This window comes from Myotis brandtii, unplaced genomic scaffold (assembly GCF_000412655.1).
Source record: "Myotis brandtii unplaced genomic scaffold, ASM41265v1 scaffold84, whole genome shotgun sequence".
NCBI classification, from domain to species: domain Eukaryota; kingdom Metazoa; phylum Chordata; class Mammalia; order Chiroptera; family Vespertilionidae; genus Myotis; species Myotis brandtii.
The window spans coordinates 2,716,104-2,736,510 of NW_005371410.1; the positions used below are offsets into that span (position 1 = coordinate 2,716,104).

General features: G+C 43.0%; 1 protein-coding gene across 2 annotated transcripts in view; it reads left to right on the forward strand.

The window, feature by feature from the left end:
• The window catches only part of SPRED2 (sprouty-related, EVH1 domain containing 2), a 116,885-nt gene that overhangs the window by 73,197 nt on the left and 23,281 nt on the right, over positions 1–20,407 (forward strand). For both annotated transcript variants that reach the window (XM_005884547.2, XM_005884548.2), the window contains exons 2-3: positions 12,601–12,778; positions 20,060–20,228. In XM_005884547.2, the coding sequence (XP_005884609.1) occupies positions 12,601–12,778; positions 20,060–20,228 (347 nt within the window). The remainder of the gene's footprint in view (positions 1–12,600; positions 12,779–20,059; positions 20,229–20,407) is intronic.

Sequence of the window (20,407 nt, forward strand, 5' to 3'; positions counted from 1 at the left end):
GAGGCACAGGCACAGCATTTAAGGGCAGCAGTTTAAAGACCCGAGTTAGAGATTATTAACTTGAAACAAACCCCCTTGGTATTTATGTGTGGAAGTACCCATTTTTCTATTACATTATACTTTACTGTGGAGAGAGTTGATTTTGTTCAGTAATTTATTAAATGTGTTTAGTGATTTCCATCAGCTGATCTTTGGGTATTTTGTAAATGCCATCGTTGGAAGGGTAAAAACAAGGAAATGAGAGTTGATTTTGTTTGGTAATTTATTATATGTGTTTAGTGATTTCCATCAGCTGATCTTTGGGTGATTAAATGTGGATTGTAAATGCCATCGTTGGAAGGGTAAAAACAAGGAAACCTGCGTTCGAAGTAAAAAGTGGGAGGAGAAGACGGGGCTCGCTCTCCAGGGATGCGTTATTTGATTTAAGCTGGTAATCCTTTGATCCGGACTAAGTATGAACTCCACTAAACTGTGGGCTCCGCAGAGCAGCAGACAATAAAGGCAAAATTGTAAACCCGGGTTTCAGACCTTGGGCCTCTACCCTCCCGGACTCCCAGTCCCCACTTCACACCATGCTATCATCCTTTAGGACAGCACCATTTTACTCTTTAAGAAGTAGATTCATTCTGTTTTGGTTTGAATATCATTTTTTTTAAAAAGTAGTTTGCTCATGTTCAGGTTGTCTGTGTTTGGGTGATTTTGGACAAAACTCAGAAGTCTGTAAATGCCTTAAGTGTGAATGAAGTGTTGTAGTAAAATCTTGCCATTATTTCCTAAAATGTTTTAGCTGATCTTAAAATTCCCATGTTAACATTTAGAGAATTTGTGTATAACACTATGATAAAACTCATGTTTTAATGCAGAGAATCATTTGCTGTTGAGTTTTAAAAAAGTAATCTTTTCCTAAAAATTTTTTTAAATTTGTTGAGTTCTGTGGAATTGTAATTTTTTTTTGTGTTTATTTTAAAATTGTATTATATTTACTTTTTTTGTTGTTGTTAGAGGGCAGTATGAGCTAGTTTACTTTCCTGGATCCAGTGTTTTAAACTAAAAAATAATTTAAAATGTATACCAGAGCCTGCTATTAAAGAACTTACCCACAATATAGGTACTTGCTAGATGAGGGTACAGAGGTCCCAAGTGGTTGAGCAGGAAACCCACCTAGGACTTAAGGGGCCTGCGACCAGGAGCCTCTAGTTCCCCAGACCCTCGGTGTGGGTAAATTAGGATTTCTGCTGTTAATAAAAATTAGAGCAAATGGTTTTAAATTTTCAAGAAAAAAAATGGTTGTTCCTCACTGATCATGCATCCCCTGCAATAAACTTCAAGCCTGTCCTGCCCCAGCTCTCCAGGCGAGACCTCAGCAGGCCCTTTCTCCTCTGAGCCGGGTACATTACTCACCTCAAGAGGTTCTTGCTCAGGAAAGTTATATTGACACGGGAGAGTTGCCAAAGAGCCATTAAAACAAAATCTGTCCTATAGACACAACTTCTAAAATGGCCTTTTCAGGTGCTGAAGCTAAGATTTACTTCAGCGGACGGTTCATTGTCCAGGTCTAAAACTACCCCGTGTTACGGTTTGGGGTTGCACATTAGCAGAACAACCCTAATGCCTTTATCTTCCTTGTGCCCCAGCTCTGAGTGATCCGCCATCATGGGTATTATATATTTAGTATTCTTGTGGTTTCTGAGTTTAAGTGCTGAATTTAAATGTCGGTAGGAAGAACATTGTTGCTGTTTTAAACCATAGCTTTGTCCTTAAGACATTGGATATAGTAAGTAAATAAAATCAAAAGATTTTTATAAAAAGGTATTTACAGAAGAGAAAAGGATTGAGAACCATATAAGTAAAAGCCAGTTGAACCATTCATTTCCTGTGGAGGGTGTATGCTTGTTCACCATACAGGTGATAAAAGTTTAGAGGTTACATTGAAAATTGCATTTGAAACACAGTACTGTAGAGTGGAGTGAGTCTCATGTAACTTTGTAAACGTTGGGAAGGAAACCCAAAAACCAGTGTTCTATAAGGCAATTTCCAGTGGCCATCACCACCCTTCACTCACAATTTAGGAAGATTTGCCCCTAGAATTGGGATTCTCCCCGAGGCGGGGCCACCAGAAGCTCTGGCTCACCTTGGGGGCCTCCATGGATTTGGGAGCTGTAGGTCATTGCTCCCAGGCTGCAGAGATGTCAGAGGGCCCCTAATCGCCTCTGGTATTTCCTCAACAGCCTCTTAAGCAGTGGTTCTCAACCTTCTGGCCCTTTAAATACAGTTCCTCATGTTGTGACCCAACCATAAAATTATTTTCGTTGCTACTTCATAACTGTAATGTTGCTACTGTTATGAATTGTAATGTAAATATCTGATATGCAGGATGGTCTTAGGCGACCCCTGTGAAAGGGTCGTTCGACCGCCAAAGGGGTCTCGACCCACAGGTTGAGAACCGCTGCTTAAGCCTCCTTAAAGCTTGCAAGTTTCCATTTGGCTCAGTGGATAGAGTGTTGGCCTGCGGACTGAAGGGTCCCGGGTTCAATTCCAGCCAAGGGCACATGCCTGGGTTGTAGGCTCGATCCACCCCCAGTAGGGGACGTGCCGGAGGCAGCCAGCAGGTCAATGATTCTCTCTCATCATTGATGTTTCTGTCTCTCTCCATTCCTCTCTGAAATCAATAAAAAATATATATATTAAAAAAAAAAGCTTACAAGTTTCACTTCCACTCTCAGCCTTCGTTCCTTTGTGTCTTCGCTTCATTTCCTTTCTTTGGCCCTTAAGGGTTGCAGGACTCAGCAGCAAAGACGGGGGCCTGAGCGGTGAGCAGCACACTGCCCAGTACCCTCGACTTGGGACAGCCCCAAAGAGCATCCACTCCCAAAGACATGTGTGTACAGGGCGGTGGCTTGGCCCCACGTGGGAGAGAATGTGCCGGAATACTCAGCACACCGGCACTCTGGCTCCTATGGCCTCTAGGTGTAAGGTAGCACCTGGGAGATTAGAAAATGTGTCTATTTACAGTGCGTTGTAATTGAAAGGAAAGTATTAGAGGCACATCGCGTGCTGCATCAGCACTGGATGTTAAGCAAGGTCTGGCCATTTGTTTAGAATCACAGAATCACTCGCTTATAAAAATAGGAGTTAGCAGTAGTTATTCTAACAGAATATTTTTGTGTTAAAATTTCAATAGGAAAATAAAAATACCAGAGGCCACGTCTAAAGAACGTTCACTTGCTAGGCTGGGTTCTAAAGAATGATTTATGAATTATTACATTTAATAATCATGCCTGTTTTAAGCACCCGTCGTGTTGGCAGTGCCTTTCACAATAATGGAGGAAGCGGCCCTTTCTCTGTGCACTAGACAGTGTGTGTGGGTGAGGAGGTCTATTTATAGGCTCCAGTGTAGCTAGGTAGCATCAACAACAAAGATGCGGAATTAAGTGTGGCATGCGAGGATGAGCATGGGCATGCCCCATACCTCCCCCTCTGGGTGAGAATTTGGACCCCGAAGGCTCTAGTGACCTTGCAGGGCTACAGAATTTACTGGTTTATGGTGCAAGGCTGAAGTGGGGATTCCTAAAACTTTTTCGCAGATTCTGAGCCCAGCACATAATAAAGAAACCTATTCATACCCCCTCTGGGGCTCCTACAATATAAGCCGGACCCCTGACTTTCAGCCTAATTGATTCCTGGGTGAAGCTTACATCCCTAGCCATTGCAAGGCAAACAGCCCCAACCACCACCACCTTTTGGGTACCAGGTTATATATTGGGGTTCCATGCCTAGAAACTCGTTACCATTTTTTAAAATGCCTAAATTATGAAGATAAAACATATACAAGCTCTGTTGTAATCCTCTGGGAGAATGACTCTGCATGGGCAAGATGAACTGCAGCATCTCAGAAAAGCAGGGACAGGATGGAGATTGGACCGCCGCGCCTGCTTTCCTCTCTCCGTAGATCTGGTCACTACCTGAGCGCCTGGGCACCGTGAGGTCAGAGCCATGTTCTTTTCCCTCCCAGATACTGGGTAGGGCAGTTTCCAAGCCAACTTTCTTCCTGTGTACTGCATGGCTGATTTCACAGATGTTACGTTACTGTGGGGAAGCCTTTTTCTTACATGATCTTGGCCCACTTTTGAGCTTCCCCAACTCTGATATTAGGCAAACCAGTTCTCTTTATGAAGCAAATTGACGTTCAGAAAATGTCTCTGCTTCATAGTGCCTGCTCATCAGCGCCCGAGGGAGCTGGTCCTCTCCAGAAGCGGGCTTCTCCTGCCACCGTTCTCTGTAATGCCTCAGCCAGTACAAGGCCCCCACACATTTTGGTAGACACTAAGCCAGTGGTTCTCAACCTGTGGGTCGCGACCCCTTTGGGGGTCGAACGACCCTTTCACAGGGGTCGCCTAAGACCATTGGAAAACACATATGTAATTACATATTGTTTTTGTGATTAATCACTATGCTTTAATTATGTTCAATTTGTAACAATGAAAATACATCCTGCATATCAGATATTTACATTACAATTCATAACAGTAGCAACATTACAGTTATGAAGTAGCAACGAAAATAATTTTATGGTTTGGGGGTCACCACAACATGAGGAACTGTATTAAAGGGTCGCGGCATTAGGAAGGTTGAGAACCACTGCATTAAGCAGAGAGAGCACATAGTCTACTTTTAGTGGCTCACACAGAGCTGAAAAGCACGTTCCCACCATGCACGAAACTATCTATATATATAAAAGCCCAGGGACCAAATGGCGGAATGACTGGTCACTATGACACGCACTGCGGCAGCCAACCAGCCTGATTTGGCCCCATCAGCCCCCACAACCTCCTGCGGCCCCTCCCCCTGGCCGGCCCAGCCCAGCCCCCGATAGGGGCCCCCCCACCCCAATTGGGGGTGGGGATGCTGGCCAACTGCCCATGGCCCCTCCCCCTGGCCAGCCCCCCAATAGGCCTTGATCGCTGGCCAGGCTGAGGGACCCCACCCCTACATGAATTCATGCACTGGGCCTCTGGTATTATGTATAACTTTCCTTGCCTATAAACTTCAGAGTATATAAATTTCTAAAATTGGGGCAGTCAACTTAAAAAAAAAATTAAGTAGTTGATGCTTAATAGTAAAACAGTCACTCACAGAACCACCACTTGCTTAAATAGAATATGACCAATATCTTTGGCTTCTCAACACACTTGATTCTGCTGAAATAAGTTTGTTGATTCTTTTTTTAAGATGGCTAGACATATATATTTCATATACACACATACTTTATACACATAGTATTTTATATATACACTAGAGGCCCAGTGCACGACATTCGTGCACGGAGTTGTGTGGGGCGGGGGTCACTCAGCCCAGCCCTTGTCCTCTCACAGTCCAGGACCCCTCGCTCCTTACCGCCCGCCTGCAGGAGAGGCTCCCACCACTGCTGCTGAGCTTGCCAGCCATGAGCCTGGCTTCTGGTTGAGTGGTGCTTCCCCTGTGGGAGCACACTGACCACCAGGGGGCAGCTCCTGCATTGAGCGTCTGCCCCTGCTTCCCCTGGGAGCACACTGACCACCAGGGGGCAGCTCCTGCATTGAGCGTCTGCCCCCTGGTGGTCAGAGAGCGTCATAGCGACCGGTTATTCCACCATTCGGTCAATTTGCATATTAGGATTTTATTATATAGTATATATGATTCGATGAAATCAAAGAGCCTTTAGAAACCTATAGGCATAGGAAGATGGGGTAGACAGGGTGTGAGTACAGTAAACTGTGCGCCTGGCTCCCCTGGAGGACTTGGGGTTCTTGTGACTCGGTGGGCAGCTGGGGGTTGTGCTGGGGGGAAGAGGGAGCCTGGATCTTAGCTAATCCTTCTCAAGGTCTGGTGAAGTGGGGAAGGGTAGAAAAGAGGGCTGGGAGGAAATTAATGTAATGTTTAGCATAATGTGGAGATAAAGATGCCCGGTAATCAGATAAGGGCTGGCTGAGAAGGGGTCAGGGAAGTATTTATGGGGGATGTAAAAGTTCTAGTCTCCATCCCTGAACCGGGGAGGGGAGGGGCAGAGGACCGCTCACAGATGGCAGCTGGAATGATTTTTCTCTCCAGGTGTGCCTGAGGTGTGGGCTGCAGCCTGGCCTTTAGGATTCTGACTTGCACTAATAATTGCCCCGGGTTCGTTTTGGATTTTCTCCTGTTAAGGGCCTGACAGCCTCCCTGCCACTCCACTCTCCTGCAGCTGAAAAAGGCAGTCAGTGGCCAGGGACCTGTTTTAATCATCAAAGTCAGCCTTTCAGCAAAAATAATCATGATGGCTACAACTTCTGTGTCAGATACTTGACCTCTATCACTGTTTTTAACCCTCTAGACTTCCCAGCAGGATAGATCCATTTCTTCTCTCTCTCCCTCCCTCCCTCCCTCCCTCCCTCTCTCTCTCTCTCTCTCTCTCTCTCTCTCTCCAAATAAGGAAACTGAAGCTCAAAAAGAGGCTCCTTCAGCTACTAAGGGCTGACCTGTCTGGCTCTCAACATTATTTACAGACAGTTGCCTCCGCACCGTTTCCTACAATTCCTTTGTTTACTTCTGTAATGTGGCCTGTACAGGGCCTGCTTTTAATCTAGGGAGACCTTAGAACATTAAGGCCTGAGATCCAAACCTTGCCTTGCCACTGTAGAATGAGTATTCCCCCCCACCCCCCCCCCCCCCCCAAAAAAAATCTAGCTTTGAAATTGTTCTTTCTGCTTTAGGATAGCACCTATCTCTTCTGTATGTTGAGCGATCACAGAACAAGACCTGTTTTTACAAATAAAGTCACACATGGCAACACAAAACTTTTTCCTTAAAGAAACCACATTTAAATGGCAGATCCCCATTCCAATTTGTAAGAATCAATTTTACTCAAAATGCATCTAAAGCAGTGGTTCCCAACATGGAGCACATGCCCCACAGGGGGGCAATTTGAGAATGAGTTATTAACGGAATATTTTGCATTTCTTATAGTTCTAGAGGCCTCATATACAGTGTGTGTGTGTATATATATATATCTAATATGCAAAGTGTCCCCTCTGGAGTTCAACCGACTGGGAGTTCGATCGCTCGCTATGGCGTGCGCTGACCACCAGTGGGTGTCGCGGAATGAAGGAAGGCCCAGGCCGGGAGGGGAAGGGAGGCCCTGGCCGGCAGCTGCTAGGAACCCTATCCATGCACGAATTTCGTGCACTGGGCCTTTAGCATAAATATATGTTGTGACATATTTATGCATTTCAGTTCTCTGTAATACGTTGTGAAAATTTATTTGCCATTTTTTCATATCACTTCATATTATTATTTTTTAAACAATTTCTTAGTGATTTCTTCCTCAGTACTTCAACTGTCCTTTTGTTCTTTTGTTTCTCTTTCATGGATGCCATGTTCTTTGGAAGCTTGTTTAGACTAAGTTAATGGTCTTTTAGGCTTCCTCCACATAAATAGGGGCTCACTTTTTTAATAATAAGAATTATATGTCACGGAGGGGGCATCAGGATTTTAGAGATGCCTTGGTGGGGCGTGGCCAAAAAAAGGTTGGGAACTCCTGATCTAAAGAAGATGGTATTGTTTGGATGGTGGGAGTCAAACACCATTTGTACTGACGTTGATTCCATGGGGCAGTTTAGCTCAAATTCAGACACGAGGGCTCCATTCAGTGGGCGTCTGGACCCACGTCTAGAACATCACCAGGTCCTTAATCAGTTACACTAGTTTGGCCGTTGAAACTTTCAGAAGCATTTTTTGTTGTTGTTATTTTTGACAAAAATAACATTATTTTGTAAAAATTTCTGAGGCATACTAGCAGCATATTCCTTGTGCACGTCAGAACACTAACCTACCTTTGCCCTTCCTGCTCCCCTCCTCCCCCCAGCCACCCCCACATCTGGTTTAAACATGTTGTTTAATTCTTTCCAGAAGGAAAGGAGGGAAGGTGGGAAGGGAGTTTTCCTCCCCTATACCTTCTGGTAGTAGAGTTCACTGTCGTGTCTGTTCTGGGTGGGGTGAGATGCTTGGGTAACGTAAATACACCACAGCTAGGAAGCAGCTGGCACGCAGCCATGCAGCTGGATTATCCAGACAGCCTTCGCAGCTTTTAGTGCAACACTTTATTCCCCACCTCGTTTTAAATAGCCAGATGCCTCGGTTAATGCTGGCTATCGGAGTTGTTACCAGAGAAGACAGGGGGATAGGGGGGTAGACTTCTGTCCTCCCAGCCCCATCACACGCAGCCCCTCACAGAGAAGACGTCTGCCCTCAGGAAGGGGCGTGAGATGAATCAAGGCAGGAAGGAGGATGCTGCAGACCCAACAGCAAAGGCCCAAATTAGCCCCTGTGGTCTGGACGCCAAGGGGTGGGGCATTTTTAAAAATCTCTAATAAATGAATACTTTTTGGAAATAAGTTTATGACACTAGCATAAGTAATGCAAACTTCCTTTTTCATACTTAATCCACTCGAAAGGAGACCAGTACACAGCTGCAACACCAAAACAGTGAAAGCATGTTTCAATAAGAGGTGTGTGGAGTTTCAGTTATTCACCTTGGCCTTTCCTGTGAGGATGAACCCACAGTGCACTTACCGGAGAGTTGAAAAGCTGAGTTTCATACCACAGCTTTTACACATCCCGGGACCCCTTCCTTTTTCTAGAGAAGATGAGGTATTGGAGGAAAAAAAGATATTCTCAAGATGTTTGTATGCAACTAATCTAAACAAATGTAAAAAATGTTCTTAATCTCTATGATCTAAAGGAATATGCATGTGGGATCCTAAAATAGATTAATGATGTGATTTTTTAAAATTCAGTTTGTTTGTTTATTTATTTATTTATTTATTTATAAATACATTTTTATTGATTTCAGAGAGGAAGGGAGGAGAGAGAGATAGAAACATAAATGATGAGAGAGCATCATTGATTGGCTGCCTCCTGCACGCCCCCCCACTGGGGACCGAGCCCACAACCTGGGCAGAATCTAACCCGGGACTCTTCAGTCCACAGGCCGACGCTCTATCCACTGAGCCAAACCAGCCAGGGCCAGTTTTCCTGTTTAATGAAGAGGAAATCTTTACCTGATCCCAAGTAAACTATTATGGCTCATAAGCAAAAGGGTATTGAACACTTCATGTCTTCTCAGGAATTCTGTTAGCTACAAATTATTTTTTTAAACCTGTTGATAAATATTGTGTATTTAACCCAATCACTGTACCACCTACTACATGTAAGACACCGTTCTAGGCTCTAGGTATATAGCAATCAACAAAAGGGGCAAAGTCCCTGCTCTCATGGAGTTTACATTCTAGTTGAGGAAGGTGGACAAACAAATAGGGCAGGGGTCGACTTAGCAGCATGTAGAAAGACAAAGCAGGGTGAGAAGATTGAAGAGGAGTTCACGGTACTGTATATAAAGTGGACAGAGAAGTCTTCTATGATGAAATTAACCTTGGGAATGAACCTAGTTTGTGTGGGGAGAAGAGTGAAATGGCGTTTTAAGCATGTGCAAAGGCCCTGAGGTAGGAATGTGCTTCATGTGGGGGACCCTCAAGGACAGTGGAACTAATGTGGAATGAGCAAGGAGGAGAGTGGTAGATAAGTGCTAGATTTTTTACGTTTACTCAGAGTAATAATAAAGAAATGTTGCAGGGTCGGTTTGAGTCAAGTGTCATACTCTGAGTCACCTGTCTATTTTCTTAGAAAGTTGGGCATGTGTGGAAGTAAGGAGGCCAGTTAGGGGGCTACTGCAATAGCCTGAGAGGTGGTGACAGCTGGGCTCAGGGCAGAGTTGAGGGAGGTAGTAAAATGTGGGTTCTGGATATGTGTCAAAGGGAGAACCTCCTGGATAGGAAGGTGTTGGGAATCACGATTTCAACCTGCTGATTGATGTGCCTACTAGATACCCGAGCAGAGGAGTCATAGGCGGTTGGTTTTACTGTTCTGAAGCTTAGAGAAGAGGTCTGGATAGAAACATGAATGTGGCCACTGTGGGCACATAGAACTGACGTTGCAGCTGTTGACCCTGGCTTGGACCGTGGACGGTTTAGCCAGTTACCAAAGGAGAGGCAGAGAGTCCTGGTCCAGAGTGGTCGGCGTGCTGGTGGGCACAGGTGCAGGGTCTTTTCTGATGGTGTCTATTTTCTCACTGAAATTAAAGCGAGCTCATCCATCATCTGAGAGGGAGGTGGTAGGAGGACACGAGAAGTGATCTTGGGGACGGACTTGGGGAATGTAGCAGATGCTGGCTGGCACTTCAGGACCCATGGAGGTTAGTGCTTATGACTTCCACCCTAGAACTATAAGTTAAACAGGGTGGGGGGTTTTCCTCTAACCATATTCAATTCAGCAGCCTGGGTGTGAGCATGGAGTTGAGTAGATGGTGGGATTTCCCGAGTTGGGGTTTCACCAGGCAATTAAAATGAGAGAACAAATGTGTTAAGGTTTTATGCAAAAGAGTGTCATGATAGACCATGGAGCTGAAGTTGGGTAGAGAATCAAGTGAGAGCATAAGGGGTGGGGAACGGAGTTCTATGTGTGTGTGGGGGGGGCGGGGGGGGCGGTCATAACACTAGATTTTGGTCCCAGTGGGTGCAGTTACTGAAGTTGAGGGAGGGAAGGAGCAAATTCAGGAGGTGGTGGCTGGAGGGCAGGATGGTTAGAATTGAGGTCATGGAAGTTGTACAGCTATTGTTTAAGGTTAAGGCTGTGACTAGGCATGGGTGGGAGAGGTTGGGTGGAAGACCAGGTCATAGGAGCAGAAGAGTTCCAGAAACTGAGGGGCCAAGAAATTGGAAGGATCCTTTGGGTGAATAATGAAATTAGAAAGAATCATGACAGGGATCATGGTGGGGAGATGGAGGGAAAATGGGTGTCTTCAAGGAATGCGGGGGAGTGACCCCCAGGTCTGTGGAAGATTGAAGAGGGATAGTGGGGGCATGGGCAGACTCGGGAGCTTCAGAGGAACTGGGGAGAGGGCCACTGGCCTGCAGCAGCGGTGAGAAAGCAGCCCAGTGTGTGCGGGCCCCGAGGCTCAGCCCAGAGCACCCATGCCTTGAGGTTAAGAAAGTGAAAGGATCTTACATGAGGTACCCAGAGTAGAATGGTGGCTGCCAGGGGCTGGGGAGAAGAGAGAATGGGAGTTAGTGAGTATGGATTTTTAGTCTGGGGAGATGAAAGTTCTGGAGGTGGGTGATGGGGTTGGTTGCAGAACAATGTGAATGTGCTTAATTTAATGCCATGGAATTGTACACTTAAAATGGTAAATTTCACTTTATGTATATTTTACCACCAAAAAGAAGTCTGAGGAAGGGATAAGAAGGTAGGGGGTGGGGTGTCAGACACCTGATGGGCACAGTGGGAAGGGAGCTGGGTCACAGTAGAGGGTAAGCTGTCTAGGGAACCATGGAATCTAGGTGGCTTTGTCTTTGCGTGAGTAAGGTGATCAGGGACGTGGGGCAGAGGGACTGTCCAAATGGTCTCCAGCAGCTTGCAGACTGCGTGGCCAGGCTCAGCGCCGGGCCCGGAAGGCGCAGGGAGGGGGTTCTGTGTTACTCTGCATCTTTGTTCCCTGGAATCTGGCACAGTGCCTGGCGTACAGAAGACGGGGATATATGTTTGAATGAGTAAAAAATGAATTCTTTCCAAAGAAAGAGAGCAGCAAGTGAGATTTAATGGCCTTGCTGAAAATCCAAATAAATTTTCCGCAAAGTGACAGAAGAATGAAAAGAAGCTAGAGTTGGTCTCTGGAGAAGAAAGAGGATGTTTGGCAACTGTGCAAAAGAACTTCATATGAAATTGAAATTCAGACTGGAAAAATAGAATCAAGAGGTTACACACGTGTAAAGGGCACTTAAATTGAAATATTTCCCACCTATATGTGATTGTATAGTGAATTTGTGATTTGGAAAAGGATTCTCCTATTGTTATGCTAAATCAGAGGATTATTCGTTTTATAAAATGTTAAACCTTGGCATTATAAACTAAGTTTTAATGGTTGAAACCATAATATCCTTTTAAGTTAATAGATTTGTCTTTCCTAACGTATGATACCAAACTATAGAGATCACCTCATTTGTGTGGGTTTGGTTTTTTTAAATGTTTTTATTGATTTTTTTTTTTTAAGAGAGAGAAGAAGGTAGAGGGAGAGAGAGATAGAAACATCAATGATGAGAGAGAATCATCGATTGGCTGCCTCCTGCACACCCACTTCTGGGGATCAAGCCTGAAACCTAGGCATGTGCCCTGACCTGGAATTGAACCCCAATCTCTTGGTTCCTTGGTTGACACTCAACCAACTGAGCCACACCAGCCGGGCCAGCTCATTTGTTTTATCATTAATATTTACCACCCAGAAATTGGACATACATCTTAAAAAACTCACAAATATTTTTAGTTTCTGGGCATCTTTTTTAAAAATGTACATTTATATTGAGTTTAATTAAAGTTTGGGTTTTTCTCTGAAAGTTGAGATGGGCTGCCTTTGAAGGTTGCTGCCAGGCATAGGTTTCCCGTCGATGAGCCCAGCAAATGCTGGCATCTTGCTTTGTGAAACATGTCCTGCAACTGCCAGACCATTGTCATGCCCCATTCTTCTTGTTGTCGTTTTAGTGACAGCTATATTGTGCGTGTCAAGGCTGTGGTTATGACCAGAGATGACTCCAGCGGGGGATGGTTCCCACAGGAAGGAGGCGGGATCAGTCGCGTGGGGGTCTGTAAGGTCATGCACCCCGAAGGCAATGGACGAAGCGGCTTTCTCATCCATGGTGAACGGCAGAAAGACAAACTGGTAATGGCAGACGGGGGAGGCGGGGGTTAAATCAGCAATGACTGATTTCTTTGCCTTAAATTACAGCCCTCTTCCCGTAGGATATTTCTTCCCTTCTTTCTCTGACCCCAAACTCTTATGAAAGCTTCCGAAGTTATAAGTGTGGAGCTGGTGCCAAGTTACAAAAACGTAACCCTGGCTTTCCAGCAAAGTCACTTTTTACACACACCGTATAACTCGGATGCTCAGAGGCCGTATGTTCGGCAGTCTTGTTTGCATCTTTGATTAATTAAGCTGTCTTTCTGTCACTGTAACAAGATATTCAAAACAGAAGTGGGTTCTTTATTATGAATCAGATTGTAGTGAACTGTGAAGTCAGACTTTTTAAAAGTGTAGGGTTGTTTTTTTTATGGAGCGTGCCATCAAGGATTGGTTGGTTGGTGAAAAGGTGGAAAGAAAAGGGGCCACCTGATATTTGGTTACTTCTAAATACATGTTTAGCTAAAAGATAGTGTAGCTTTAATTTCATAAGGTAATGAATAAAACATGTTTGGAAAAAGAAAGTAACAAAAAGTAATGGTATCACCCTTCCATACTAATTCTACGTGCTTAAAAATATACGCTTTGGAAGTATCTTTGAGCTCACTTGGCCACCATGAGCAAAGCTCACCCTCCTGAGTTAAAAAAATTTATGGACAAGAAGTTATCATTGAAATTAAATGGTGGCAGACATGTCCAAGGAATATTACGGGGATTTGATCCCTTTATGAATCTTGTGATAGATGAATGTGTGGAGATGGCAACTGGTGGGCAACAGAACAATAATATTGGAATGGTAATACGAGGAAATAGTATCATCATGTTAGAAGCCTTGGAACGAGTATGAAGAATGGCTGTAGTTACCAGAGAAATCATCTGCTTCCACGTGTCCCCTCTCCATAGCACCTGTTTTAGTACAATATAAAAATAGAGTCCATTTTCACATTGAACTTTTGTTAAATAAACTTTTGTATTGGTCAAAAAATATATATATATATATATACGCTTTGGAGTGTAATCATGACCTCACAGGGGTGGGCACATGGATAATCCATTCAGTTGCATGAAAGAACTTGGATGTCCAATTCTATATTATGAAGGGAAATTGAATGTCTAAAGCTATTTATTTTTATTTTTTTTTAATTGATTTCAAAGAGGAAGTGAGAGGGAGAGAAAGATAGACACATCAATAATGAGAGAGAATCATTGATCGGCTGCCTCCTGCAAGCAGCACACTGGGGATCAAGCCCACAACCTGGGCATGTGCCCTGACCGGATATCAACCTGTGACCTCCTGGTTCATAGGTCGACGCTCAACCACTGAGCCATGCCGGCCGGGCTAACGCTATTTGTAATTGGTGGTGTGAACCTGGAAGAACACTGCCCCTATCTGTACTTAATCATGGAGTATATGCTCAAAAGCCATCAGATGATTCAGAATGTGCCAGATGGTACAGGATCTCAACAGAGAAAACACAGAGACACTGCAGGGCGTGTCAGTGTTACACCTGAAGCCCTTTACTGTGGTGTCTGTTGAGTTGATGAGGTGCTAAGTGCACAAATATAATATTTTACAAACACTTACTGTTTTAAAAGTTATGAAATAAGACAGAACAATTTGTAAATATTATGTATGGATTAATAGAAATGCTGCTTTCACACTTGATTCATCTCTAAAAATAAAATAAATGAAAATGTGTCTAAGAAATTTTCTACATGATAGTCAAATAATTAAACATTCTCGTTTGTAAGATATTCACAATAAAGGCAGTATAACCACACTATCAATATAAAGTAACTGCCCTTTATATAGCATTGGCCCTGTGCTAGCTCTGCAGTTAGGTTGCATCATTGTGTCCTTGTAGCCTGTGCAGTCAGACCTGAAGAAATTAAGATTCGGAAAGACTGCTTGTTCTTGGTGACTCATCTTGGAGTCTGGAACCAGTATTTGCTACTCTGTCACTCTGACCCCAAAACTGAGCCAAAGTCGCATGTGCACAGCCACCTTTATTTAGCTCTGATGTAGCTTTTCCTCCTCATGCATATTTTTATTTTTATGTAGCCATAATCCGAACTCATGAACAGTTCTGCACGTCATTGGTTTTGCCCTAACATTATTATAAGCAACTTTCCGTGTTGCTGTTATCAGGTTGATTATTTTTGTTTATTTGACAATCTCCTTAGTGTCAAATATTAAGTTTCTTCCGCCTGGCTCCCTCCCCTAGGATTACCTCTCTGCATTTGTAGATACCTACCTGCATTTTCCACATTTTTATTTCCTTGGAATAACTTAAGGGGCACATTTTTATGACTTTTGATTATTGTACGAAGAGCTGCGACCATTATGAGAATATCCTAAACACAACAAGGATCAGATACTTTACATCTTCACCAATTTGACAGATTATCAGTGGTATCTGATGAGAGCAAATGTTTTTCTGTTTGTTAAACAGTGACAACTAAATTATCTGTTAATGATGTTTGATCTATTGGGACCTTACTTTTCTCCTTCATGTGTATGTATGCCCTCTTGTATAAGAAGGATATTAATCTTCATCTGCCACATTTGTTGCCTTTTTATTTTAGTTGGTGTTCTTTTTCTACAAAAATTTTGAAAGAAAAGTTTTACCCCTTTTACCCTTTTTATTGTTACTACTTTTGTGTTAACAGATTATCTTACCTGAATGGTTATATTATTTTAGATGGGTTTTTTTTTCCTGGTATTTCTATGGTTTGTCATAGAATATGTCAACCTAAAATGGCCTTTAGCTTGTCTCATCCAACGCCTTCATTTTATAAATACATTTATAAACTTGTATCTTACCACTGACATACATAATAAACCTTTGCAGTTTTGTTCAGGGCCCTTATGTAAATCACCTCAGTTAAATCCCTGCAACATGCTGTAGGAGGCAATACTATTATGTCCACATTGTGGGAACTCGGTGCTCTCAGAAGTGACGCATTTCCTCTGTCTAGGCACACAGCCTCAGCAGAGCCAGCATTGGGAACCATTTCCTTGTGAAGCCAAAACCTGGTCCCTTCTTACTAACTCCGCACAGCAGCAGGGCAGTCCTGCTTGCGGGCCGGCTTCCATTGTGAAAGGATTGTGTGCCTCACCCTCTCCCCAGTCATGTTTCTCCGTCACTCTGTCCCCTTCCTGACCCTCTGCATTCTGACTCTACGCTTCTGGACTTTTATATCCACTAGTATTTAAATCACACACCCAATTATGCTACTCCATCTTGGCATCCCTCACCTTACCTATGCCACACTCTAGGAAATTCTGGACTTCTAGACTCAGTGGTACTTTACTCCCTCCCTCTGCCCTGTCCCACAACACACACACCACCACCACCACCACCACCTTCACACCCACTCCTCACCCCCCATCCCCACCCCTGGAGATGTGGTGACTCTTCTTTTGGCCTCCAAGCTTCCATAAGCAGCACTCCCACCTAGTGCAGAGTATGAGTCCCTGTGGGAACCCTGTGGAAGGTGGGTTGTTGAAGGAACACACACACACACACACACACACCCACCCCCCTAAATGGTGTGGGATTTGGAGGAAAATGGAGATCATTTTTGGAATAGAGTGGATGGATGGTATCAGAATCCCCAGTATTCCAGCTAGGACAGGAAGTGCTTTTTCTGACAGAAACCATGTGGTCAGTGGTTTTTCCAATGTAGTGCAGTTCTAAAATTCAAAACATTGGTTTTTGTTGGTGTTGAATTAATATGTTGAGGCCTGTGAACTCAGCTGCCACTGTTTCTATGGCAAGTCTGGGTTCCAGACATCCGTTCACAAGGTGTTATTGGGATCATTTTTTGTAAGTTGGAGACAATCAAGTTTTCCTGAGCAATTATATGTAAATTGAAAATTTCTGAGTTCAATCTTATTTGAGATGGGTTAGAGGAGTTTACTCCTGAAACAAATCCTGTGAGAACCACCTTATGAAAATGAACCACAAAAGCTAAAAGGTTGATCATTCCATTCGCCCCTCTGTGCAGGCCAGGAGCGCTCCCGTCTGGTGGGAGCTCCAGCTGGCAGGGCTCTTCGAAAGGCAGTGTGGCAGGATATCGACTGGTTTTAAAGGTACATACCTTTTTACCTGGCAGTTTTACACCTGAGCCCTGTCCTGTAAAAATAGACTCGCCTGCAAAGATTTGTGGACAACAACAGTTCTCGAGCATTTTTGGTCTTGGGCTCCATTTGCACTGAAAATTTATCGAGGACCCCAAAAATCTTTTGACGCTGTGAGGTATCGCTGCTAATATTTACCATTTTAGAAATTCAGACTGACAATTTTTTAATCTTAAGTAGCAGTTTTAGCATAGGTGGCATTCTTTATGAGAACTAACTATATAACTATTTTCCAGAATAAAAAATAGGAGAAGGGTAGGATTATTTTGCTTTTGCAAATCTCTTTAATATCAGGCTAATGGGAAATAGCTGGATTCTGGTGTCTACTCCTGCTTTCAGTCTCTTGCAATATGTTGTTTTGGTTGAAGAAAAGCCAGCCTCACACAGGTTGGTAGTTGGAAAAGGGAGAAGTACTTTAATCTTTTCAGATAATTATAGATATACTTTTTTGATACTACACCAAAACTTGGCTTGTAGAGTTTTATGAATGTGGAATCTGAAGCCATATCAATGAATTTTTCATACTCTTACAATAAAATCCACTGGTTTATCTTTCACTCTGATGACATCTTTTACTCACTCTTGATTTCGTAACATCATGCATTGGTCATTTGGAAAATAATGATTTAAGCAGATCTTCCAAATGTTGGTACATTTAACCCAACCGTATCCAAAAATCACAATGTCACCACTAATCTCATTTGAAACGTCTTGCAGTGTTGGGGAGCTGTCCACAATTCTTTCCCTTGAAAGTTCAAATTTTATTATTGGCAACAAATAACTCCAGTTGTTCTCCTGGAAGTGACAGGCTCACTGTGCTCATATTAAAGAAAAGATCTGCCAAATACACACGTTTGAGTAACCGTAGTTCATCTGTCAGTGGTTCTTTCAAAGAAATCCATGAAAAAAGCAGGCAGGTCAACTCACAACTGAAGTAGTTAATTGCGCTAGTGCTTTTTCCTTGAGACAGTTGTCATTCTTCCATGGGCAGCAGAAGTGAAAAGGCTGTTAGAAATCCTCTTCCCTTTCCCAACCGCATTTGCGCAAATCCAGGCTTTCTTCATATACTGCAACCCCAGTAACATTACAGCAGACTGGTCGCAGAAGCAGAGATGAGAATCCAATTATGTGTACTTCCACTTCATCACACAAAAGATGTCCATTCAAGGGTCAGGCTTCAATAATTTTTAATATATTTTTATTTTTAGATATATTTTTATTGATTTCAGAGAGGAAAGCAGAGGGAGTGAGAGATAGAAGCATCAATGAGAGAGAATCATTGATCGGCTGCCTCCTGCACGCCCCACAATGGGGATCCAGCCCACAGCCCAGGCATGTGCCCTGACCAGGAATCGAGCCATGACCTCCTGGTTCATAGGTCAGCGCTCAACCACTGAGCCACACCAGCCAGACTAAAAAGATATTTTTAAGTTTTAAGTTAATGCCTAAACTTCATTAGAGGGACTATACCTATTGGTAAGATGAAAGCATCTGAACTTTTTCATTTTTGTCATTAAACTTAGATATGTAATGATGTCATTTTTTTTAAATTTCTGTAAGAAAATGAACCGTTGTAATAATCTTAATCTTGGAAAATGTCAAACGAAGACTAATTTTTTCACGCTATAAATATGGAGAAACTGGAAGTCTTTGTTTTTACAAAAAGTTTATTTTGAGACTTTGAATTGAGACTATTAAATTCTAAAATAGATAACATTTGTTAGTTAAAGCCTTGGTTATTTGGATTTCCCCAATTAGGAATGGGGCTGGGCTGACATTTAACCATCGCACTATTCTTAGGGGGAAACAGCCATAATAAGCATTTTAATCATAAATAGAACTGTGTGAAAGGACTGTTGTCTTCTTTCAATACAATGTAATAAAGTTAACTGCTTGGGACTGCTACTTGATATACCAATTTGACTGTTGTTCTCATCTGTTGAGAAGTTAGGGAACATTTAGTAGGCAGCACTTAATTTCTTAGTATGCTTAGATGTATCCTTGAAACCTGAACTCATTTAAGAATAGTCTCTAATTTGAATTTATATTAATTTAGGCAGGCCTTTACTCTTTCCCTTCTCTTAGTAAGATTTTATTTGGTTCAATGAAGAGCTTCACCAGAACAAAATCAAAGCTATTAATAACACTTAGCAAAATTATTTTGGTGTACATAGGAATAAATATTGTTGATATTTTAGAGATTTTTTGTGAATAAAGAAGGGTATTTACATTCACATGATTGCAATGCTGCTTTTATGCTGTATATGTTCACACTGATAATATTAGCGTTATTTCCATTTTAGAGATAAAAAGACCAAGGATCTGAGACAATCTATGCAAAGTTATAGCTTAGTTAAAGGCAGTTCTGAAGCGAAATGGCTAGAAACTTGGAGAGTGTTCTAATAATTCAGATAAAAGGTTAATAGAGACCCAGATCAGGGTAGTGGCAACTTAAATGAATTTATATAAAAGATATTGAAGGAAAAATGAAACGGACTTGGTGATTAATAATACAGGGGGCAGAGAAAGCAGAAGAGGCAAAGGTAACCACGGAGATTTTAAACCGAAGAGAATGAACAAAGAGGGATTGGCATTGCTAGATGTGGGGAAGTTGGAAGAGGAAGCTAGTGGCAGAAATTTCAGAGCAGATTAAATTAGTTTTTCAACATGTTGGATTTGAGGTCACCAGGAAACACCCATTAGGACAGAGGAGGGAAAGTTGAGAGCCACTAATACAAAGGCCCTGGCATGGAATCAGTCACCTGGAACAGAGCAAAGCCCCAAGACCTGGACCCCAGCTTAGTGCCCCCCAATCAGGGAGTGAGGAAGAGGAATGAGATGAAGGGGAATGAGAAGGAGTACCACAGTACAGTGGGATCACCAAGGGGAAGGGGGTTGGGGGGTGGAGTAGGGTGACAGGCCAATAAAGAGTAGATGGATGGTCCACAGAGGCAAGCAAAGGCCTTTCCAATGGAGAGACTCACAGATACCTGAAGGCAGGAGAGGAGGGTTTTCATTAGTTGCCACCAAAGATGGACAATTCCCAGTTAGAGTTTTGTAACCAAACACCAGCATGACTGTTTCACAAGTTAACCAGCCTGTGTGTTTCAATCCTTCAGGTGGTATTGGAATGCTATGTAAGAAAGGACTTGGTCTACACCAAAGCCAACCCAACCTTTCATCATTGGAAGGTCGACAATAGGAAGTTTGGACTTACTTTCCAAAGTCCTGCCGATGCTCGAGCCTTTGACAGGGGAGTGAGGAAAGCAATCGAAGACCTTATAGAAGGTATTGAGTTTGTCACTGCATTCTTAGTGGGACTGTGTTACTTTTCTGAGTTATTTTTCATTCTTGTTGTCCACCATCATATATTTGTGGTTTATTAGAAGGAGGGTTGGTGACCAGGTCAGTCATTAGGAGCCAAAACTTTAGGAACATCCAAGGAAAACAATTACAAAGTGAGAAAA